At 47.0% G+C, this 25,463-nt stretch overlaps 1 protein-coding gene across 22 annotated transcripts in view; it reads right to left on the reverse strand.

Moving 5' to 3' along the window:
• HDAC4 (histone deacetylase 4) overlaps window positions 1-25,463 on the reverse strand; it is a 248,173-nt gene that overhangs the window by 43,431 nt on the left and 179,279 nt on the right. For 18 of the 22 annotated variants that reach the window (XM_054829930.1, XM_054829923.1, XM_054829925.1 and 15 more), the window contains 6 exons: window positions 23,338-23,454; window positions 23,053-23,251; window positions 19,436-19,665; window positions 8,444-8,701; window positions 6,718-6,904; window positions 6-139 (listed from right to left, as the gene is read on the reverse strand). In XM_054829930.1, the coding sequence (XP_054685905.1) occupies window positions 6-139; window positions 6,718-6,904; window positions 8,444-8,701; window positions 19,436-19,665; window positions 23,053-23,251; window positions 23,338-23,454 (1,125 nt within the window). The remainder of the gene's footprint in view (window positions 1-5; window positions 140-6,717; window positions 6,905-8,443; window positions 8,702-19,435; window positions 19,666-23,052; window positions 23,252-23,337; window positions 23,455-25,463) is intronic. The other 4 variants (XM_054829932.1, XM_054829920.1, XM_054829919.1 and 1 more) reach the window with 1 other exon arrangement.

A 25,463-nucleotide genomic window follows, 5' to 3' on the forward strand; every position in this document is an offset into this window, starting at 1 on the left:
ATTACCTCACACTTGCCACGGAGACCCGTCTCCTGGAGCCGGGACCAGATGCTCTGGATCCTCCCCGCATGCTCCGGGTGGCTGTTTGTGTTTCCACAGGTACACTGGTGTTTCAGCATCAAGGTGTCGTATACAAGGCCTGCAGCAGAGGTTACAAAATTGCCCTCAGTTAAAATAAAAATAATTTTGCCAGATATATGGAAAAAAGCTTTTTTTTTTTGCCTTTTTTTTTTTTTTTAACTATAGCACTTTATACTCAACTGAACACTTCTAGACAAAAGCAGTGCGTGTTTTACCGGGAGCCACAGAGCTCTAAGAAATGAAAATCCAAGCCGGTGCTTTGAGACAGCACCAAACCTGCCACGATCCCTCCCCTCTGGAAATCCTCAACCGACACGGAAAAGAAATTAGTCCCCAACGTCTCTGCAGGCTGAAGTTGTGAGGGTGACGGGAGGTGACAACTGAAAGCATCAGTGGGGGTACAGGGGTGCCGGCGCAGGAACGTGACCTGCAACTTTTCTGCAATTTTAGAATTGCTCCTAAAATGACTCTGGGGCTTGGGTTTAAAAACCAGAAGGAATATGTCATTAGCAGGCACTATGTTTCATAAAATAGTTTGCGCTGAAGTCTTTGCATCCACGTTATTTGACAACATGCTAATTAAGGCTATTAGCGCACACTTGGGCATAATTATTCAGCAGGATACGTAGGTATTTAGCAGTGTTGTTTCATCTGAACGTAGGAGTCAGGCGGCTAAATCCCCTCGCGTTACCGAGTATTTCTGGCACGACAACGGCGCAGGAGACTTTGATTCATGCTCCGGAGTTGCCCAGGTACGTTTTTGGAAGGGGAGATATGATTTCATAGCCAATGTTCCACCGGATGAGAACAGCAGGTCCTCCACAGCTACGCAGTCCATGTGACAAAAGATTTGTCTTTTTTTTTTTTTTTTTTCATTCAAGCAAAAGAGACATAGATAAATGGTTAAATCTACCTGTCCCTTCAGCCAGAAGCTCCAGAAAATACAACAAAAGGGCTGTGGGGGTTTTTCCCCCCCAAGGAATAAGGTTTCTTGCAAGAAATATCTGTCTGAAAGCACAGTATAAAGCTGCAAATCAAAAGTCTGGATGAGAATCCAAAGCCTTTGAACTGGCAGCGAAGGCAGGAGCTATTCCCAGATCCCGACGTCGAGGGGTCTGCACCCCAACCGACACCGCTCCTCCGAAAACCCAGACGAGCACACCTACGCTGCGGCGGGCACGCAGCTCAGGGAGCTTTCACGTAGCCAGTTCAAGAACCGAAACCCCGCACAATTTGCGGCTGCGAGGAGTTCAGAGGGGCTGGTAAGAAACCAGACTCTGAGAACGAAGATGGACGCGTAGCCCGGAGCCGAGCGCCGTGCTGCTGCACGTACCCAAGCTTGGCTCGAGCTGCGCTCACACCTTTTGACTGAGCGTAGGCATGTTCTGCCGCTGAAAAATTTGGCTTTCCCCTCTGAGGCAAACCCTGGCACTGACATTTTCAGGTATTCAGCCGCGGGGAAGGTATCTGGCAGTTCCTCGCTTTGCTGTAGGTGAGTGCAAAGAAAAAAAAAACAAACCAAAAAAAAAACCCCCAACAAAACCCAAACCACATTCAGTTCTAGGAAGAGAACAGAGCGCCCGTTAATTGACTGCCTTTGGGTTAGCCAAAGTTCAGTTAAATAAGATCGTGCTGCACAGCTCTGTAGAGGTCTCCCCCGTTTGATTCACAGCATCAAACCTCGTTAGGAGCTGCTGGGCAAAGGCAAACCCTGGAAATGGCACCTGAGAAGAAGCCGTAGCCCAACAGTAAGGCTGGCCGTCCACGAGAAGTCCCCGGTCTGAGTTTATTCAAACTAGCGCAAGGTCGGCAGTGACCTCGCGCCTCGGGTTATTTTTGAAGGAAACTCAGCTGCAAGGGACATCGTGCATTTTGACAGAGTATTCAACCACGGCAGGGGGTGGAACTAGATGATCTTTGAGGTCCCCTCCAACCCAAACCATTCTATGATTCCATGATTTGTTACCCACAAGGACCCCAGGTAGATGTCCTCCTAGACCATATGAGACTGCACCAGGTTTGGCTAAATCATTGATATTAAACAAAGGAAAGTGGTTTTGTCTTTTCCAACTTCCAGGCATATCTACAGGGACTACGGCTAGGCTTTATAGACTTAAACCCAAAAGGTCTATGTGTATCGATTCAACGTACATATTCACAATCAACAACTAGCCTGGAATTTAAAGAAGTCCAAGCGGCACGTCATTCATCGGATAGCTGCTGCCTTGTCTAGGTGCGATCCTGGCTCCCTTCAGCCCACGGGCAAGCTGCTGCCGGCGTCAGCCGGGGACTGCACCCTCTGAGACCCGAGGACTGGAAGATGGTGCAACGCAGGGATTCGGGTGATGGCCAAAAAGCAGGCCAACGGGAAAGCACGCTGCACGGAGCACAGGCAAGGGAGTGCACCAGGGGATTCACTAATGGAAATGGGAAAAGGAAAATACAAAAGCTGAGAAGCGGCGGCAGCAGCACCTCATTTGTAAAGGACACTCCAACTTGGAGATAAATCTGAGGCTAGTTCCTACCATACCTTTATGAGTTTGTGGGGAAAAACCCAAGGATTTTCAAGCCGTGTATTTTAAGCAGCCTTTTCCTGCTCGCCTCCTGGATTCCCAGACGATGCTTAATGCCGTTGCTCTAACAAATCCTTTTGGTACTTGGGAGCTGGGTGCAACCTGGCAGAGAATTATCCTGATTGCACTGCCAGGCTGGGAAGGGTCTAAGACCATTTAAACAGTCGATATGAGAATCTGTGTTGCAAGTTTCTTTTCAAAGGGTGTTTTCCCCAGGTTTTAAATAGTAACTCCTGAAAAACTATCGCCATGCAACTCTGGGTACATAGGTAAAGCAATGCCTAGCCAGATTAAACGTCTCCGGTTCGTTCCCTGTTGTGTACCTGGGTAACCCTAGAGCTGGTAGGGCAGAAGCCAAGACAGATCAAATCAAAGATAAACAGAAACGAAAACCCAGCTTTTTGCACTGCCCTTACGTTCCTCCGTTCCTCCCTTGTCTTCTACGGCGCAGCCCATCTCCCAGGTATCGCCCAGGCCAGATCCCTGGCCACATAAACCAGCACCTCCGCGTCCACAGCTACACCGTGTTTGAAGTCCATGCGTACATCTACAACGAGTGTTGGTAACCGAGCCTATTCGACGTAGGTAGGCGAAGGGGTTAAAGAAAAGGTTTCCAGAAAAGGGGGTGGTAGGATGCCTACTCCTCCCTGTTAACAGAGCCTGCAGTGCGGGTTGTAGAATTTGGTTGGGCTGTAAAGCTTCTCCTTTCCCAGGGGTTCAACAACAAAAGTAGCGTCTCAAGGAAGTTCTTCTGTACCGCAACCACCCGCCACTCAACGGGTCTCTTCTTCACCAAACTGAACCTCTGGAAGGAAGGGAACTGTTCCCAGTTCCTTCCTGTGGCTGGGGACGCTCAGATGAAGACACACACACAAAGGAAAGCTTAAAATACGAAACTACATCGGCCATTACAAGTTAAATTAAGTGGTGCTGGAAGCAATACTCTTTAAGATATGAGAACAATCATTTTTAAAGGTCAGCGCTAAAGCATAACCAACACGCTTTTCTTGGCAGAACAAACACATGATTTGAGGTTCAGATAATTATATTGCTCCGCGCAGGAGAGAATAAATGCCTTCATCAGAAATGAAAAATACTTTAATGCAGAACATCAGAATAATTTGTGGAACCATTTTTGCAGGAGATCAGAGACTGGATAATTGGAGCTATGCAAATTAACGGCCTAACCTGAGAAGTCTTATTCAAGTGCGTAGACCGGTGCATGCAGAAGCATTCATTAAAGTCAAGGGGGCTACTTGTGCTAGTGAGGGCAAGTTCAAGGACTAGCTTGCTTTTATATGCTAGTAGGAAGGAAAATTAAATGTCATGCTTCAGGACATAAAACTGATTGCTTGAAGAAGTCAGGAAGGGCACTGTTTTCACTTTCATGTGGAGTAACGCACATCACGTTTGAGAGGTGTATTATGTTGCTCTTTCCCTGTACCTTTGAAGTCTCAGGTACCGGTCACTGATGGAGGCAGGGAAATAAATTATACATAAACCCCAGAATTTCCAGCTGCCTGGTCCTAATTCTGTCCAGAGAAAGCATTAGTGTTTTCTGTATATCTCAAACATGAAAGTGATGAACAATTCCTTTGTCTGTTGGACGGTAACATTCGTGTCTAGAGCGATCACGGTTGGCTTCATTGGGGTTGTTGAAGGAGCTTTGTTTTTTCCAGGCCCCCCCCCCAGAACGATCACAACAATTCACATCTTAATTCCTCTGAAATCCAAAGCACATAATCATGTTAGGATCAGTCTCCAAAGCAGTCACTTATCAAACAGATGGATTTCCCAAGCAAAAAAGAACCCTGATGCACTTCAGCACTCCCTGCTTTGAAAAATACCCAAGACTTTAATTTCCTGCCTTTCAAAGAACAGTTCAATCCCTGTGATTAAGCTTTAGCATCCACCTCCCAAAAACACAATCTCCGACACACCGTGGACAACTTCAAGAAAACTTTAGGAAATTTAACTCGCACACACATGCTCGACAGCTGAATCGCCTGCCTTTCCTCTGCGCTTCCATGCCCGTGGAGCAGCACGCTCTGTTTTTCCCCCGCCGCTGTTAAGCGGATAGCGACGATTAATTCAACTAGTCCTTCACCTTTTATGCTTTGCACCTTTATTAGCGCCAGTGAGTGCCCAACGCTTCCTCCCTTGAGACATCTCATTGTGGTTTTCCGCCTCCGTTCACCTAGCATAAATGCAGAGAACCGCACGATATAGAAGGGAATAAAAATTCAAGCCCTTGGAGTCTTAACGTGGATAAACACCATGAAAAGGATATTTAACAGGTGAACTACACCGAGCATTCTTCACATCATCCCACTGCGTTGTGCAGTGCTATAGAAAAGCAATGCCATATTCCGCCTCTCATTTTAAGTCACTTTGCGTTTTAAACCCTGCCTCCAAGGAAAATAAATCCTAACGTCGTAAGAGCGGCTTTTCAAAGCAGCGCAGTTCTCAAAATCTGCATTCTTACCGTTACCTGTAATTTTAAATGAAATTGAGAGGCACATATCTGAGTCAAATTTATATCCTCTGGTAGGAAATGTTATTGTAAGTTTAAAGTCTTGCGTATGATTGACAAGGCAACTGAAATACTGGAGAAGGGAAGAAAGAGACGGAATGAATAATTGCTTAAAGCAGGGCCAGGCTTCCTTGGGTTTAAAGCACCAAGGTTTGGGTCTAAGTGTATTAAATGCTCAAGTTCCATCTGTTTGACGGTGAGCCAGGGGACTGCCCCTCTTTGTATCCTTGGCAAAAGCCAAACTCTAGAATAATCTCGCTGGAACCGGTTGCATTAGAAATGCAGTTTTGCTGAACTTCAAGGTTTCCATACGAACAACGAATAGAGACTTAAAGGGCTGATTTGCAAAAACGGGATGCTGCTCGGGCTTTTACAGAGCTGGTCGTACTCCCACCCTGCAGCTAGCAGCTGAAGTACACAGTCACATTTCACGTATCACTATTACCATACCATCAGCGTCTGAAAATAAACCCGATGCACAGTGGTGACTTTAATGATGGAAAAAGTGTGGGTTAAAGAAGAATAAATGGGTAAGTGAAAGAGAAAGAAAATCACGAGTTGCTCTTATTTAGGCGTTCCGGATTTCCCCCCCCCCCCCCCTTTTCCCAGGGCACACATCACATTGCAAAGTGTTCATTCACAAAACAGAGCCTGACATTTGGGGAAGAAGGCGGACTTCAAAATAAATCCGCCTGATCACCCAACACAGGCCTTGAAAAGTTGCACAGAAATTAACTTTCATCTGTTACTAAGGCTACTGGATAGACAGAAAAGATTTTGGTGGAAAAAAGTTGGTTGTCAGGATTCAGAAGAACAATTATTTGTTGCCTTTAATCTTTGCGGGGAGATGAACACCTTTTCCGCACTTCTGGTTTTCACTAGACGAACGCAGAACAGTTTTCCTTCGAGATGAAGACTGAACAGGTAAGAAAACACTGCCCAGTCCGTTTGTCTGTTCAAGACAACTTGAAATAATCAACTCACCTCATTTTTCCTAACCTGCAGGCACGGACTCCTGGGCAGAGATTGTGTTTCGGAAGGAGGGGGAGGCTGGCACAGAGCCCGCGGTGGATAACTTACGGCATGAGATTGCGCAGGGACGGGGGAAGGTGCAGAAAATACAGCCAACAGATACTGCATTTGGCACGCTGTCCCTTTGCAATAACACTGCCTCTCTCCGCCTTGCATCTAAATCAGCTTTGTCACAGCATACGACTCGTCCTCTTTTTTTTTTTTAAGAGATACAGAATTAAAGTACTGTGCTGCGCTCCTATCGGGTTTTGCAGGTTATTTTCTGTCTGGGCTGGCGGGTGTCTGTCCCTCTGGGGAAGGGACAAGCAGGACAACAGGGCGTCAGACGACCGAATCTTATCCTTGATGAACCCAGGATGTTACGGAGTCCTCAAACGCAGCTGAGACGCAGACGCCAAAGAGATGGCTTTGCGGGGACAGGGCAGAAAAACACGATGGAAGGCAAAAAAAGTCACCACAGCCCCAATGCTTCAGCCTCCAGCGCCCCAAAAAACTTACCTGTTGTGAACCTTGGCTTAGTGGGTGGCTCCTGTACGGACATCGGGAAGGTGGCCGAGGCGGGTGAGGACTGTGCGCGGGACAGAGGTCGGTGCCCTCCGAAAGAGACGGGCATGCCAGCTGCCTCCAGCGACGCCTGGTAGTTTCTCAGCTGGTGGATACGTTGCTGCTCCAGCAGAAGGGCTTGCTGCGGGGAAAAGAAGCAGGTAGATGCTGAAAGTCTGCGCGGTGCCTTCATAAAAGGGTTTTTAAGGATTTTTAAGGTTTGCAAGGCTTGGACTCTGATAAATGAGCAGGAGGGGGGAGGTCTTCGACCAAGCTGGTTCTCTGTGCAGCCACGCCATCAGCTGGGCAGGCTCTTGGTCAGAAGGGATGGCTGCTCCAGCTTCCCACACCCCAACCGCAGCCTAACCACCTTCCCCCTTCCTCTGTTTATTCCTTCTCCTCTTTGAGAATAAATAATGGCAAAGGACATCATATTTTTAAGACTCCTCAGGTGTGACCATGCATTCAGGACCGGGGCGGGGGCTGCGCTTTCAGACGAACACGGTATCACCGCAGTCCATCGTTAGCAGCGCGTTACCTTTAATTTCATTTATTTATTTACTAAGGCAACGAGGCTCAGGTGTGACTGTATAAATCAAATACCACCTTGTACGAGCATGGCTGGCAATGGCATTGATCCTTCAAGGCAGCGCTGTTCTGAAGATAACGCTGCTCAACCAGGAACCAAAAACACAGTCTCTGAGCAACAACAGCCAGCGACATTCACGGGGGACACGCGAGTCAGCTCCGCGGTGCCGGGAAGACGGCAGCGAGATGCAAATGACTACACGGAGCAACCGATTTGCACCTGATTCAGACACTGTGACTGCGAACCTGGCACAAGTCCGCTTTCCCTAGCCAAGGGCTGTGGATTTACTCGGAGCGCTACGCCCTGGCACGGCTACAGCAATCTGCTCTTGGCTGCCGGTCCCCTGCGGGGGTTACGCGCGGCTGTAGGTACAGACAGACGCTGAGCGCCAAGGGTTGTGAAGATGAGCAAGCGGTGATGCCTTCAGAGAAGCACGACCTTCTCGCCTTCATCACTGCTACCACAACAGGCAGCTTTTGGGAGACTGACACGTAATTGGGAAGATCAGGCTATCCATTAGATAACGGATTTATTACTTGCAATCCACAAGCCTCGCTTGTTTACCCTCAGAAGCGAGTACAGCCACAACCTCTGGATCTCCAGTTCTCAGGAAGGAAGCCCCTTCAATGAACCTGATCCTCTGTTCCCTTACCCAGCCCATCTCTGGGGCAGTCAATTTGTTTTACAACATCAGACTAAAATAAAATCCCCTACTAGTATTTAGTGCTCAAAAATGTCAAGCCACGCTTTGTCTTCCCAAAGAAACAAAAAGAAAGTGGTTCAGTGGCTGCAAACACTGACCGTGTTTTGTCCGGGTGATCCAGATTCTCCTCCCTGGGACTTCTGCGTTGACATGGTGACTCTAGGGAGGGACGGCACCGCTTTTACCTGCTCTAGGGAAGGACGGCACCGCTTCTGCCTGCTCTAGGGAGGGACGGCACCGCTTCTACCTGCAGGTTTCTTCACGCAGCAAATCCTCAAGAGCTGGTTCCCCCTAGTTTCTCCCCCTTAGAGTAGCAGAAGGTGACTACCAAGAACCAAATGATCTTCTACGAAGACCCAAGTCCCTAAGTTGGCATTTTGCGCGCTCACCTGACGGAAGAGCAGCTCCTGCTCAGCCTGTCTCTGCCCAGACTCCAGCTCCTGCTGCGGCTCTGCTTCCTCCTCATCGCTCTCGATGGGTTCTTGTTTCACTTGCACCATGTTGGCCATCCCCGGGGCCTCCTTTTGGCTTGCGACTCTGTCGCCGTATGGCTCCTCCAAAAGGGCTTGGTGTTCCCGTAACTCCTCTTCTGTCTCCTCAGGGTGGCTTTCATGCTGGCGAGCTGGTTCGTTGGGTTTTGATATAATCTGAAAACACCCCAGAGGTTAACCGAGAAATAAAATGTAAGTCATCACAGGTAAAGTTCGCTCTGTTCTCCTCAAAGAATCAGCTTCATGAAAAGAGCAATGGTGAATTATAGCTTTTATTTTATAAACCAGGTCCAAAACAACCACTCAAGGGAAAGGTCAGCATACCCTCGGCATTAAGCACTACGAAATCCTTTGTCCCAAGTAATGACGGCCCCTTCATTTTCCACTTGATTGTCTCTCTGAAGGAATGAGAGCCTCTTGTGCCTACAGTGTGGATGTAGGATGGGTGCTACTCTATTCACCAACCCACGGAGGAGAAGCATCACAACCATCAATACATTTGGCAATTAAATTATGAAAAAAGTCAGAGACACACAAACCCTCTAAGAACATTTCTGTGACCTTGTTTGCCCAGCTTCTTCTTGAATCACCCTGAATTTTATCCGCAAAGTGAGAGGTTGTCATAAAGATTCCTCCGAAACTTGCACTCCTATGACGTTAGTTAAGAGGAAACTGAGGACACTCAACTGGGAGCATCCGTACAGAAGCAAACTGCAAGAAGAACGTCATTCCAACCAAACCTTCCTAACTAGAGGTACTGAACTTCTCTGAAAGTGGCTGCTAAAACAAAGGGAACAATATAATTTTCACTATAATTCACACAGGCTCAGACTTCCTGAAAGTTCATTGGTGAGGTAAAATTCACAGTTCTCCATCTCAGACGGCTTATGATTTTTATTTGGAACAAAAGAAAAATAATAATACGTGAACTGTTTTTCAATCCAGGACAGGTAAATAAATCAATTTCCTTTCTCTCAAAGAGCTCGGGCTGTTCCCATTTCGTAGGCTTCTAAAGAAACTGCTGAACTTTGAAAGCTGTCAGGGCAGAGCTTTAATAAGGATTAGGTCATTGGTATGAAAAGCAATATTGATTTTAAATCTAATAAAGCGAAATCAAAACACGGTTATGGAACACATGCAGAAGGAGTGACTACTTCATAAGTCACTTGCTCCGTGAGGAACAGTGGCTCAAACCTGAAACTAAGCCTTTTTCCCTACGTGTAGGAAGAGAGACTCTGCCACGTAACTTAAGCAAACCCACACAACGCAGATTTAGGCAGATAAAGGCAAGATAAAGGATGAATTGCCTGCGAGTATCACAGCAAGGACGGGAAGAGGTTGCTACAGCAGAGAATCCCAAAGAACTGGCTGCTAACGTTGGAGCACCGCGAGGGACCAGGACGCAGGGCCACGGTTCCCAGCACTTTGTGGATTACTGCGTTTCGGATGTCTCGCCTCCTGAGAGGAGCAGGACACGCAGAAGGGCATTACCTTGCCTAGAAGCTTGAGGCAAGACCCCGTGGAGTCCACGCGGCCCCCAGTACAGATGCCAATTTTTTTGTACTGACCAACAACTGGCTGCTGTTGGCAAGAGGGTTTTGGTTTCTACAACCGTGGGACCATCTCTGAGCGCCAACAGTTTCTTGAAAGAGATGAGATCCACCTGACTAAACACAGGAAAAGTACCTTTGCCAACAGGTCGGCCAAGCTGGTAGCAAGAGCTTTAAACTAGAAACAGCAGGGGAGGGGGTGGTTCCTCAACAAGAGCTAAGGGAGCTGGGGACAGGGTAGGCAACCCTAGGGCCTGGGGCGATGAGAGCAGAAAGGACCCAGCAACCAACAAAACAGAGCTGAGGTGGCATCCCTTTGAGCGCAGGCATGCGAAGGTGGAGATGACGGCACAACAGCCTGATGGGGAAGCTCTCAAGCTTGTCCTGGGGAACTGGCACACTTGGGTGCCTCTCTGAAATGCCTCTACACTACACGCACCACGGGGACCAAATAGGAGGATGAGAAGCCTGTGTGCAGTTACAGGGCTACAGCCTCCCTGGGATCATGGAGACGTGGTGGGATAGCTCACACGACTGGAGTGCTGTGATGGAGGGATACAGGCTTTTTAGGAAGGACAGGCTGGGAAGGAGAGGAGAGGGAGCTGCCCTTTGTCTGAGGGAGGAACAGGAATGCATGGGGCTCTGTGCCTTGTACGTGTCTGGAGTCAGTCAAGAGCTTAAATGTCAAGATAAGCGGACAGGCCAAGATGAATGCTGTTGTAAGGGCTAGACTGCTGTAGTCATCCAGATAAGGTAGAAGTAGTAGATGAGGCCTTCTTCAAACATCTGGAAGAAGCCTCACATTCACAGACTCTGGTCTTCATGGGGGACTTTAACCACCCTGCTGTCTGCTGGAATGAGAAGACAGCAGGGCTCAAGCATTGATAACAAACTCCTGACAGAGGTGATCAAGACACTGACAAGGAAGGTGCTCTCCTGGACCTGACACTTACAAACAAGGAAGAACTAGTCAGGGATGTGGAAGTCAGAGGCAGCATTGGCTGCGGTGACCATCAGATGGTGGAGTTTAAGATCTGGAGAGGAAGAAACAGGGCAAAAAATAGGACCACAGCCTTGGATTTCAGGAGAGAAGACTTTGGCCTCTTCAGGGATCTGCTTGGAAGAGTCCCATGGGCTACAGCCCTGGAGAGAAGAGGGGCCCAGGAGAGCTGACTGATACTCAAGGATTCTACAAGCTCAAGAAAGATCTATCCCAACATGTAAGAAGTCAAGCACAGGCTGCAGAAGGCCTGTATGGATGAGCAAGGAGCTCCTAACTGAACTTAAGAAATGAACAGGTGGTGTACAAGAGTTGGAATCAGGAAAGGTGACCCAAGAGGAGTAGAGAGTTGCTATGTGATCTTGTGTAGGTGGTGTTAAAGCCAACCCGGAGTTGAATCTGGCAAGGGATGTAAAGGGTGCCAGGAAAGAAAAAAGGAAGACTAGGGAAAACACGGGTCCATTGCTGAATGGAGCAAGGGACCCGGTGACAAATGACATGGAAAAGGCCTTGGTACTTAATGCCTTCTTGACCGGTAAGCCCATCCTTCAGGACTCCCAGACCCCAGAGATCAGAGGAAAAGTCTGGAGCAAGGAAGACTGACCCTCTGTGGAGGACCATCAGGGTTTAGGGAGCACTTTAAAAAAACCTGGACATACCTAAGTTCATTGGGCCTGATGGGTTGCACTCGCAGGTGATGGGACAAGAGGCAATGGGCACAAATTAAGAGCCTCAAGTAGGCGCATTGGACTAAATGATCTCCTGAGGTCCCTGCCAACCTAAAAAGTTCAGTGATCAAAACTTCTCAAGGATTTTTGTGAGGTTTCTCCCACCCCTCCCCACTTCCCCAGTTTCATTACTTGTAACGCACGTTGGATAACTAAACCACGTTAAGCTAAAGGTAGTTCTTCTATCAATTTTCTTTAAGCTCTCTTAGGTGTAATCTGTTTTAAAGATAATTAAATCATCATAAACCATCTTCTGCTACTTTTTTTTCTGCTGGATCAAAGGTCTCAAGCTTTGAACTTAATACCTTTTGAACTTATGAACTACGCAAGGTTATTGCTGAGAAAATAACTTACAATGTCATTGTCGAATCTAATGGAAATGAGACGCAGTGTAATTCCCTAGAAATTTTAAATTATTCCAACTCCATAAAAATGTAAGAATTAAATGAAAAACACATGTGTAGAATGCTACAATGAAGGCTGAAAGATCAAGTGGTCAATGACAAGGACATTTCAAACATTCAGTTTGCTCTCCTAATATAAAGTGAATCTCTTGGTATGTCATTTGTTCTAGCTGCTGCAACCCTTCTTAAAGGACAATTTTGCAAAGAAATCACTTTATTAGGAACATATTCCATATAATACATGAGTATGTGCATCCCAGGCCCATTAAAACTCCCTAAAAATCCTCCAATTTTGCCATTTTATGAACATGTGCTCATGTAATTTAAGAAAATTTAAGGTAACTGAAGTGCAAGGGAACGAATAGAAAGTTAAGACAGCATTGAAAATGCTTACAAGCATATCTGAAATAGTAAAAAATTACACAACGCACCATAAATAACTTCGCCTTCCCTTAATTAGCTCTCTAGTATCCTCTGCAATGAGGTTACTCCTCTATTTTCAAACACATTCGCCTCTGGCTATCACATACTGCCATCACAAAACATTGTTAAAGGCACTGCCTCTCTAGCCTTGGACAGCTATTTCAGTACGGAAGGAACTATACGTCTCTAGCCAGAAGCATTTTTTTAAAAAAACTAGATACAGCTGCCCAGATTTCTTATCTACCTCTTTGAAATACAAAGAACAGAAAAACCACAAAACAACTCAAACATAGCAACGTCAGGTCTCAATACAAGGAAAAACAAAGAATTCATCGGTTTTCCGCAGAATGCTTTGCAAGGAGGAAAAGGTTGCATTTCTTGGGTAGTAAAATTTCAGATCAGCTAGCATCTGATATGTCTACCAGATCGGATATATCTACTTCTTCATGATACCTTCTCTGTAGTGCTAAGTTCTTAGGAAACCGAAAACTCTGAAGATACTACTAAGGCTAGAAACACCTGTTTGCTCATCACAGACTAATGAAGAATCTCCAACAGAAAAATGCTTGAGAAGCTCCTGGAATGATGTAACTAATTCACTTTTTCTTTAGGCAACAAGCGTCACAAGGACCCGTCTGGTTTTAAACGCTGGCTGAAGAGCTCCTCGGGAAGCTCAAACAGAGCTGAAGAACTTCATAGGACCACGCAGCAAAGCTTCCTATCCGGACAGACCAACTTTGTCAAAGTTGTGCACCTCTGAATCTTTCTCCTACAATCACAAGCAGTTACAGAAGAAATTTCTGGTCCTGCACAATTAAAAGGACAAAGCTCCTTCAACACTTAACATGACAGATCAAAGACTGACAGAGACAAAAGATGGACATGACTTTAGGTAAAACTTGAGTTAGATCTAGTCCCAAGATCTTTTTCGGTTTAGGAGTCCAACACAGGAACGTGGCATTTCTCTCGTGTTGCTCATCACGTTAATGGTTACTGAAAGTAGAGAACATGTTTGAACCTCTGAGGGGACTGCTTTCAAATATGAGATTAATAACAGTCTTGTGGGAAAAGGCATCTCTGCTGGAAGGAATATCTCAGTCCCGGAGGCTAAAACCATAACCTCACATGTCTTCAAACTTTAGGACAGATCACTTAATTTCTTCAGAGGGAGAATGACTCCAAATAGCTGGAGAGAGAGCTTTAGTAAAAATGAGAAAAAATAAAGGATAACCAAAGACGATAAAAGTTCAGCTCTAAAGCATCCTGAGACAGACATCCAAAAAGAGTGTCAGTCTTGAGTGAAGGACGTGGCCGGGAATTGAGAGGTGGGGGTACGCCGGCTGGGATGCTCAAGAGAAAGGAGAGCACCAGCAGAGAGGCGCAAGGCGGGGGTGCATCTGCAGGGAGCGGACACGCGGAAAAGGGCTGGGAGAAGAAAACGTACTGCTGGGGGCTTGAAATAATCACTCGGAAATGGTAACGCGAGCCCTGCTCTTCTGGCTATCGCTGCGACTCTTTCCACGTGATGTACCCCTTGCAGAGTTGGGAGATCCTAATTTTTAACTTTTATAGACTAAAGAGAAACAAGAGACGATAAGGGATGATGGGGAGAGGCCAACGCGTAGCGGCAGTGCTGAACGAGGTGCTCCGGAGATCTTTTCAATACTCATTATATCCAAAGTTACGTCCGGATGCTTCAAAAACTTCCCTTAAACTATTCAAAGGGTAATAGCCCTACCTGCACGCTGTTCAACGCAACCTGATGCACTCTGTTTTTCTAACATTACAGATTAAACGTTATACATTAAAAGCTACTCCAGGAGTCACTTGAGGCTAAACAGTTAACACGTACCGAAAAACCAAACACAAATAATCAGGAAACAGCGAGGTTAAATTCTAGGCGGTAATAAAAGTGCATCCACCCAATGCTGCCGCACCAGACAAGTCGAGGCACTGTAGTTTGGCATATACACGTTGCCACATATATGCCACGGCAGGAGAAACACCTCACTTTCCAGAGTGTGCTAAACATGGGGTTTACTCAGAACCACCAGAATTTGACCCCAGAGGCTCAGCGTTAATCTGCTCAACAGCACAATTCAGGGCTAAAAGGGAGATTAGCTGTTCTAGAAAGGCTGCTTGAATTGTACCTCCAGGGGACCGATGCCAAAACACTCCTCTGCTACGGAAAGGTAAAAAGTTGAGTTTTCCAGCATAGGATTTACAGAAATCTCACTTGCGTATTTCTCTTTAGAAAGGGAATTGCTGCTTCAAGACCTACCAGCCTGAAAAACTAACACTTTTAACTCAAAATATCTGGAGTCTGCTCAGAGAACAGCATCCTCCTTGACCTGGTTCACCGTCACGACAAAAATACCCCCCCCAAATGCCGACCTCCAAATGCCACAGAGACCCACCAGCAAATTGCTGCTCCTCCTTCTCTCATATAAAAGACTAAAATCTGCATCTTAAAAGAAACCGAAGTCTGCAGAGAAATTCTAATTGCTGACGATGAAACGATGCCGGGATCGCTGCATATCTTTACCGTATGGCAAAACAAGCCCTTTCGCCCAGCAAAGCTCCTCTGACCACGGGGAAAAACCATTTCTGAGGTTTGAACGTTAAACGCGCAAAAAGGTGGGAAACACGAGCGCACGCTGCCTACGTAATTTCAGGTCAGTGCTCCCGTGCACCTCCGTTAATGTACAGCTTTTATTTTCAGGACTGGTTAGTATTTACTCTTTAGGGCTTCGTGCCTGATTCAGACCGAAGCTTCCACAAAGCTCAATCAGCAAGAAATTATTCAGTATCTTATCCAGAATCTTCCCTAATTTCTCAAAACCTGGTTCTGGAGAAAGAGCTGTTGATTTCTACGTACGATTTTACAGCGTGATCATCACCAGAGCACACGAGTGCCCTGCAAATATTAGCGCATCGCGTTAACGACCGCTCGACGGCAGGCAGGGAGCGGAGCTGCTCCACGCCGGTAAACGTGCAGCCGAAGCAGAGATTGCGGTCACGCTATGCGCTGGCTGGGGGTTTTGTTCCCGTACGGTTGATTTTCAGATGTTTTAGACAGGCGAGCACACGGCTGCAGCTAGCAGCCCCGGTTCCCTGTCCTGCAAACGGCCCAGAGAAGGTGAGCACGCCGCTGCAAGCTGCCCCGTGGCCCGATCCGCTCATCCGGACATGGCTCTGCGGCAGAGAGGAGGAAGGCAATTCCCTGCGACGGTGTCGAGCTGCCTTAGCCCTGAGGAACCTTCTTTCCCTCTTCCACTCCTTGTGTCCCCTCCGATTTCTGCAAGAAACGAAGCAGCACGCCACCGGAGAGCAGCCTCGCTCTTACCCGTCTCTGTACGAAGCCAGAGTCTTCTAAGGGAGATACCACTCGATCAAAAAATGCATCAAAAAGATGGGGAAAAAAGAAAAAGTGAGCGAGACTTGCATGGGAAACGTAACTATCCCCATGCCCTAGCCTGAGCGCTCAGGGGGGCAACTTCAGTCACGCTCTTTCCATTCGCGCACGTCTCTCTCGTCCTCGTTTTTGGTTTCCCCTCCGGTTTCCCCAAGGAGCCCCATCCCACCCAACCCATCCCTCCGCGCTCTCCTTCCCTGCCCAGCCGCCCGCCCTGTCCTCCTTTGCTCAATTCCAAGTTCCTGCTCCAAAGCCTCCGGCACCAAGGCTTCACAGCCGAATCCCCTAGATGATTATTCTTATTATTTTAAATCGGGAGCAAACCAACGTATTTTTCCTCAGCCGCCTCCTTGGAAACAGCAAGACTTGTTTTGGCTGCAAACTCCTCAAAAATTTCATCTGATGTAGACAGCTAACAGGGAAGGTTTAAGGCCAAAAAATCTTAAAAGTTTGGAAAAAATCACAAGCAATTGAGAACAGCCTCGTATTATTTACAGGAAATCCAACACAACCTTAACAGACAGTGCTGTCAGTTCTGCTAGTAATTAAAAGGCAGCAATCTATGATATTATTTTTAGTTGTGCCCTTACTCTCCTACACACGAGGGTCTTAAAATATCCGCGCATCTGGGAAAAGTCTTTTTCCATGTCAGCACTTGGATGCTATCCCACGGGATAAATTTGCCACACGCATACTGCGCTAGCACCGCAACGATTTTTAACTCATTGCTTATATAAATCAAAGACGGGGAAATCGCCCCTGTGCAATCAGTTTAATTACATTCCCCCCCCCTCCGCACCCCAGCCCGACTCCGCTACGGATGCGATAGATCACAGCTCTAACAAAGCTGAAATTCAGAGTGCTGCGGGAGGACTCGCTCGGCTCTGGTCGCACACGCTCTCCTGCTCCTGGGAGGTCCAAGTGAAAGTCTGAATGAGTTCAGCGGGTACGTCATGGCAAAGTCTTTGGACGCTTACAAGCGTTGGCAACGGAAAAGCCTTAAAAAAAAACCCCTCGAACAAACAAACCGCTGAGCTGACGTTGATTTCTGAACAAAGAAACCCTACCTAGCGCCCCGCGTCCGACGACCCTGCTCACGTAGCGTGTTTGGAGCGGGGGGGGTAAGGGAAATTTCGATGGCAGCAGCAGCTCCCCACCACCCCGGTGTGCGGGGCTGAACGAGGGCCAGGGCTGGCACACGCGGTGCGCGGTGGCGGCTCTCCAGAAGTACATGATTGACGTCAGTAACTTGTGTAATCATCCTGCCTTAGCTCGAGTCTATAAACAAAGTTTTGGGGGGGTCGCATGGTGGTTTGTTGGGGTTTTGTTTTTTTTTTTTTTTTTTAATCCAGCTTTCAGTAGTTGTATTTTCTCATAGGACTGGAACAGTGAAAATATTTGGAGAAATCTCCACCACAAATTAAATCGCAGCGATCCGAAAGGTTCGCCTGCCATCGAACTTGTCCTCCTGAGCCCGAAACCTCCCGCTGGATTTGCCTGAAGAAAGCGAGCTCCCACTGGCTAGAAAGCCTCCAAGCAGTACAAAGCAGAGCCAGAAACGCATCACACGGATTATGATCGATTTCCCTGACAGCCTTTTTTTACAGTGCAAGTCCAGCAATGGACCGTCCCTCCCGAACTCCTAGGAGAAAAACCTCAGCTGGGATAAAACGTCAAAGCTCCATCCGTCCCACTTGTGCTCAGCCGCGGTGCACTGAAAAGGTGCGCTTAACTTTCCCCGGGCTGAAACGTCAGGATAGAGTTTGATTTTTTGTAACGCATACTCCTGCGATCATCTCAAAGCAGCTTTGTTCCAGCTTCAGCTGTAATATTGGGACGCCGAAACAGATTATTTTGGCGACGCAGCAACCGCAAAGTCTGCGCGCTGATGAACGGTGCTCTGCGATGTTCACCCGGTGTTGTCCGAGTGATTTACGGAAAGCGAGGTAACAGACGCTTGCTTTCTTCAAAGCAATTTTTGAGTCTCGTCTAATTAATCTTCAAAACAACCTCTGCAGGATGCACAGCAATACTGTCCTCATTTTCAGGAGAAGAAATGGATAGGACACGGTAATGCTTTGCACAGGGACTTAGTTAAGAGAATCTGGCCTGGAGATGGGAACAGCTTTCTCTTTCCAAAGGTAATTCCAGTGAAAGATGCTTCAGTAAATCTGAGTATCTTCATTTTCAGTTATTTTCTGGTGTTGTCATGTCTGAAATCCCTCGCTTTTTGATTTTTTTTCCTCAAAATCCATATTACTGCTCCTTCTCCCTTTCAAACTGAATCTATACACAACAGGCATTTTCCTCATATTCCCTGAGAGCATTTTACATTTTCTGCTACAAAACTGACACAAGGTCCTGATGCGGATGAACGGCAGCAATGCCAACTTCAAAAAGTATTACTGGAAAGCCCGAACTTCGAACTGTTCTGCCTTTCCACCGTCTGCAACACAGGTATTGATCCTCGCCTTGGTGATGGATGTCATAGCATCCCAGACTGGTTTGGGTGGGCAGGGACCTCACAGCCCATCCAGTGCCACCCCTGCCATGGGCAGGGACACCCTCCACCAGCCCAGGTTGCCCAAAGCCCCATCCAACCTGGCCTTGAACACTGCCAGGGAGCCAGGGGCAGCCACAGCTTCTCTGGGCAACCTGTGCCAGGGCCTCAGCACCCTCACAGGGAAGGATTTCTGCCTCACATCCCATCTCCATCTCCCCTCCTGCAGCTTCAGGCCATTCCCCTTGGCCTGTCACTCCCTGCCCTTGTCACCAGCCCCTCTCCAGCTTTCCTGGAGCCCCTGCAGGGACTGGAAGGGGCTCTAAGGTCTCCCCGCAGCCTTCTCTTCTCCAGGCTGAACAACCCCAACTCTCTCAGCCTGAGGTCTCCATAGCAGAGGTGCTCCAGCCCTCCCATCATCTCCGTGGCCTCCTCTGCACTTGCTCCAACAGCTCCATGTCCTTCTTGTGCTGGGGACCCCAGAGCTGGACGCAGCACTGCAGGGGGGTCTCACCAGAGTGGAGCAGAGGGGCAGAATCCCCTCCCTCGACCTGCTGGTCACGCTGCTGGGGATGCAGCCCAGGACACAGTTGGCTTTCTGGGCTGCAAGCGCACGTTGCTGGGTCATGTGGAGCTTTTCATCAACCAGCACTCCCAAGTCCTTCTCCTCAGGGCTGCTCTCAATCCAACGTCCACATCCTTGTTGAGGTATTTCTCAAAATCATGAAAAAGAGGTTCAAGGATGAAGCCCAGTTGGCTATGGAGGTCGAACTCACATACATCACCGCACAAGAAACTCTGAAACAGCGTCACCTAAAGCTGGTATTGATGCTACATGAGGAAGAAAGACTTTAAAAGCGTCATGCCTACCTTGTTGATGTGCAGTTGCTGCTGCTGGAATTGCTGTTTGTGTTTCTCCAAGAACTGCTGGTGCTGCTGCTGGATCACTAACTGCTGGAGGGCCTGGGCGTTCTGGGGAAGGGGAGCAGACTGCGTGCGCCCCAGCGGGCGATGCTGCCGGAGTTTGTGTATTGAAGGGGAGACCCGTTCTCCACCAACCAGAGACTGTGCATGGAGGGGCAGTCCTGAAAGATACCAGTCTGAAGATAATATGGAGGAAAAAAAACAGCAGAGAAGAAAAAAAAGGAAGAAGAAAGGAAGGGAGAAAACGGCTGTTGAGTAACGCTGATGGTGACAATGACATATAACGTTAAAACCAGCCACCTCGCCATTTACAGCTGAAGCACCCTTAAAAGAGAACAGATAACAATTAATTACCACTGGATGGAGTAATACTTTGCTCTCTTTTGAATTCTTTGCTTGTTTACGGAGAGACCCTAGGGAAACATTTCATTTCTTAAAATCAGCAACACCTTACGGACCCTTCCGTCGCTCGGTGGGTGACATGAATTAATATCACAGCGGCAGTCTGGAGAAGTTAAAGGCTTACAGCTCGCCTTGGTACGGGGAGCAATCCCAGGTTCGTTTCTGGGAAAGCACCAACCCAAGCTGTGCCACCCCGCAGCATCCGGCAATTACACCTTACGGGGGCTCGCTGGATACGCTGAAGGATGACGGATGATGATGAAGCTGCTGCTTACTCTAGACCACGTAGGGAAGCACGGCTGCCCTTGGCTGTGCTACACCCGCCCCGTAGCAATGACTAGGGATGAGAACTTCCATGTGCTAAACCCCTGAGCAGGTTTGTGTTGGAAAAAGGCACTCCCTCGAAGCATTTCAGGAATATGGGAGCCAGCAGGCTTCATTATTTCTGTAGAAAGAAGGTAAGTTAGAGGCCAAGATGACAAACAGCTAGAATTGTTTCCATCACTGTCCTGTGTATACATGCTAGTAACTTAAGGAAAACATAAGGTTATTTTGGGATAACTTGCGTTACTCACATGCCCTTGGCAATTTCGGTGTCTCTGATGACTACCATGTGAAATACCTAACTGAGCTCCAGTCAGGGCATGTCTTTAGGAAGCGTCTTGTCTTTTTAGCTGTTCTTGGGGTAAGCCAGTTCTTGCTCTGCTCTCCAAAAACATACCTTCACATAGTTCTTAGAAAGCTGGGACACGAAGACCAGCCCAACACCAAGCCAAACCCAAGGGTGGAGGAGCTGAGGATAAGCCTTTCCTTCTGCTCGTTACACCTTGGGATAGAAAGGCGTCACTGAGGGCTCCCTAATGTAGATAAGGCTGCCCACGCTTTGAGGAACAAAGTACTCTTTTGCTTTACCTCGCTGTATAAAACAAATTAAAGACCGCGCAGCGGCCAGTGACATTCAGAAATACTGCCCAGTTCGAGGGTCGGAGAAGTTGTATCTTCTCTTTCTTTGGTTGAGAAGAGGGAGAAGCTGCCCAGAATCCTGCAGCCAGCTGAATACAGCCGTTTAGAAACACCCTGCCATTTCTGTCCCAGGACACAATCTCTTTTTCCCACTGATTCATGGAACTGCCCTACATGGAAGAATCTGACTCATTTAAAAGCCGCTCTTGCTGGGGAAAGACTTTGAGTTTCTCCCACCCTTGGCTTTTCTGAAAAGATCATGTAAAAGGGTATCTTATTTTATAAATGTGCGTGTATAGATACACACATACGTCTGTGCGTGTAAGAACGCATGAATAATTAGGAAAGATGTGGTCCATCTCCCTTACAGCAGTTCCTCTTCCCAAAAGTTCAGTCAGACAGGAGAGGAAGGGATCCCATACAGTTTGCACAGGACGCCTTGGCAGACCACCTTCCTCCAAGTGAATGACTAACGTCCCCCCGTGAAAGCTTTTGGGGGAGACGCCTTGTTCCTACTCAGACCATACACAACAACGTGAAGGATATCATCCAGAGTGATCCATCAGGAGAGGAACAGCGGACCTAAGGAATTCTGCTCTAGTTTCCCAAAACCCCCACGTCTACCTTCCTGCACAGAAAGAGCATGCCATCATGCTGGATCATTTTGCAGCCATCAGGAGACTATCTCCAGAGCTGAAGGCTATCAGCAGAATGCTAATGACTCCACTTTGCTTCCAAGGAAGTTAGAAGTACTAACTGTAGTTTGGCAGCGAGTCCACTTAGGGCTTTTGAGACCATGTGTTGGCTTGCTCTCTTTCAGTTGCTGCATCTGGAACATGTGTTTCTTCTTGTTGCTCTGCTGTATAGTGAATATTTCTCCTAAGTGTTGGTTTATAACATGTTGTACTCACTCCGAAAACACCGCACGTAGCAGGTGGACTAGAAGGAATACTCTTGGAAGCAAACACAGTACAGCGTAAACTGAGGGAAGCTTTGAGAGAGGTCGAATAGGAAACAGAACAGCCCTTCTTCCCACGTGGGCTTTAAAGCAAACGCCAGCACAAACAGGGAAGAAAATTTTGGTGATAGGGTAAGAGGAGATGTCTTCCCCAACAGCTCTTCATCAACAGATCTTGGGCAAAGGGCAACTGGTGAAGAGTCGTGTCATGGCTCCGGGCAACCCTGTCATGGCTCTGGGCAACCATGGCAGAAGGAGGCAACGGAAAGTGATGTAAAGGTTGAAGGAACCTGCACACACCACTCTCGTGGCTCAGCGTGCTGGCTAAACACCACACTTGTGTGCTTCGGCTTCCCCATATGTACACGTTCATAAGCTTATCACAACCCCACGTATATTCCTGGGATTTGTATGTAAAACCAGACACGAGCCAAACCAGCGAGCAGGGCTGTAATGCTTCAGTGATCGACACCTCTCGAGAGTTTCCATTGGAAATGGAATGAAAGGAATACAAATCAGCACGTCTATAACTCCAACAGAACATCCTTTGTCCCGACATTACAGCCTGTAAAACAGAAATGCATCCTACTGGGGATTATTGCTTTGAATCAACCCTATTTATAGAAATATGTTTTCCCACAGGTACTTAATTCTGAAAATATGACACAGGGAGTGATTCAAAGCAATTAGCATACTGAAAATGTAACATACACAAACAAACACAATCTGTTTGAATGCAGTTGGTTTTGCCGTGTTTTTGCCATTTATAATAATGATGAAAAGCTAAGTGTTTTAATCTGAGATTTTGTAAACGCGTGCCTGTCGTGTACAGAATAGAAACCATCCATGATAAACAGGAAGAGTAATCATAAGACATGACGTTTTTGTCTCCACTTCCCATTAAAGCGGTTAGAACGCTAACTCCACAGTTTTAAATTGTGACGTACAAACTTATGCTTTACTTACGGAAGTAAATACCATTTATTTTCATTTTGCCAAAACAACAAGGCGGCTTCCCCCCACCTCTGGATGAGGTGGGCAACCTCTGATTTTGCAAACGTTGCCACTATCCAACCTATCAACGAACACATCCTAAAGATTTTATACCTACAGAACGTATAGGTGATGCGGTATCTCTGTGGTACGAGAGACGGACTTTACAAAAAACCCAAAACCGATGTGACTTGCTCTCCTTCCCCAGCCGGGACTGAGTTTTGCCCGTGATCCACGGAGCGCTCACCTGTGACTAAGGGAGTTTGTGCCGTCGGCTGTTCCAGTAAGACCATGTGTTGCAGAAGAGGGTTATGTGCGGTTCCCCCATCTCTTTCCAACGTTGTAGTGCTCAAGTAGGGAGTGAGGTGAGTGCCAGGAAATAAAGAGATTCGCTGCTGTAAGGTCGGGATAGTAAGTCTCTCCGCATCCTGCTGCGCCGATCCTCCCTGCGAACGCACAATTGACGGCACGGCGGGTTAAGGGATGAATGGGTGTGAGCAACGTTTCAAAGGCTGCATCCCCCATCACTTACGCTGGAAGGACCAGTTGCGGGCAGTCCTAGCGTGATGTTGGGCAGAGAAGGAGACGTGTAGAGCGGAAGCTGCGTTACCGAGCCTTCGCGATTCACAAGTCTGTGAGCCAGGCTGGTCTGCAAACAAAATCGAGAGCGTTATCCCGGTGAGAGAGCATCCACAGATCGGACACACTACGCTTCCTGCGAGAACACAGCAGAAATGTACAGAGCGCGTAACTTCACCGCTGACATCGGAAACACTGAACGGGGGAGCTAAGCTGGGCTTCAGATCCAGCCTAAGTAGGCGCAGACTAGGTTCGTGCCCCGAACGCCGAGGCCACGCAGGGGCGACGAGACCAGAATAACCAACACGGGGATGATCTCGCTCCACAAGCGCCATCGACATCGCTGCCCTACAGAGAGTCCTTGGCCTGATTACTTGATCTTTTTTGGAGACTAAAGATCACCCCCGCACCCTCACCGGCACTCTGCTGCTGCTCAGTCTTCACGCAGTGCCACTGCAAAAAGCTTTTGCAAAGAAGATTGAACAGCTTACTTGTCCTTCTCGAGTATTTGCCCTTTTAAAGCTAAAACAGATTACCTTAAATAAAAAAAAAAAAGAAAAAAAAAGGCATTACACTGGCTGTTGTTCTCTTTAGCAAATCACAGACAATTTATGCTATTTACTAGTGTGCTTTAGCTTAAATCAGACTTCAAAATTTCATCAAAAAGCCTTAAGGTTGCATTTATGTAGCTATTTCCTGATTTTCAGGGTGAAACACGAGATTTACTGAGTTATCTTATGGCCATTTAAAGTGGGAACACTTAAGTAAAAATACCTTTAATTTCAAAACAAGATTGATTTGAAATACGTGCTAGAAAAGCCATTATAAAAATTACAATAAACTGCCTGATTTTCCTGTTAGGAAACAAGTGTTCTGATCACCCTGAATTCTCTGCAGGTGATTTTCCAACTTAAATAAAATAGAGTTTAGATTTCAAAAAGACTTTCTATAGAATTTCTACTGTTTAACTCAGGCGCTGTCGTGAAAAAAGGGATTATGATTAACTTAATATCGTAGTATGGAACAATCTGTAGCAACGTAACAGAGGTTTGAAGATTGGTTTTATCCATTTTAGACTTAAATTCATAGTGCTGTAAGTCAGTGAGACTTTGCAGGTTATTTTCTCGATTGCAAGGCTGGGCCAGCTTTGGGTAAGAAAACCCTATTTTTCTCCCTCAAAGATTCTAAGGTGAAACCTCCCCCGTCCAACCGTGTCTAAATTTCAACAAAATCCCCTCGTTTTCATGCGACCCTCTGCACGATTTCATCTGCAAAGTGATTTTTATTATTTCCTTTTGCCTTCTTGTGCTCTCATTAACGTCACTCCAGCTTATTGAAAATATAGCGCAGGTGAAGCTCTCCCGTAAAAAAGGGCAAATGTGGTTTTTAAGACCTCAGCTGAGAATTTGCTGCCCCGAAGGAGGATATTTGCAGGGAGCATCTTGCTGTCGAGCGGTACCTGGTAAGGACACGTGATTGCGCATACCCACACACTCCTTCTTCCAAGTAATTTTGAGCACTACAGGCAATTCTGCTTTAATTTAAATTACATAATGTTATAGCGCGCCACATTGAGAAGAAGATAGGTTATTGTCAGCGGAGTAATGAAATATTTTACTGATATCACAACTGAAACAAAACTACATCCATTTTCTCTCGGAACAATCAATACTCTGTAGTTGTGCCTCAAACTATCTCCTGGGGATTTGTTTTAAAAACAGCGGAGAGAGAAACGCGGCAGCTCGGCGCTATCAGCATACGGTATTTAGCAGCATTATCGTCACTTTAAATACACGGATCCCATCTACGGGTCGTACGCAAACAGGGTTGTTTTTTTTTTTCCAGAATTGCACAGAAGAGAACAATTTCAGCACGTACAATTTTCATCTGTAGTCAAGTACTTTTTATAGGCTCGGAGCAACTGCAGTGGCAACGAATATCGTGTACCTTTTGGAGATGGAAAAACCTTTAGATTTAAAAACAGTATTTAAAAATAGATATCGTCTCTTTTAAAAGGAGGCAGAGAGCTGTAGCCTTTCCACACTGCAGGCAAGCACTGACACCTAAATAACCAACTCG

The sequence above is a fragment of the Grus americana genome, chromosome 6, assembly GCF_028858705.1.
Source record: "Grus americana isolate bGruAme1 chromosome 6, bGruAme1.mat, whole genome shotgun sequence".
In the NCBI taxonomy this organism is placed as follows: Eukaryota; Metazoa; Chordata; class Aves; order Gruiformes; family Gruidae; genus Grus; species Grus americana.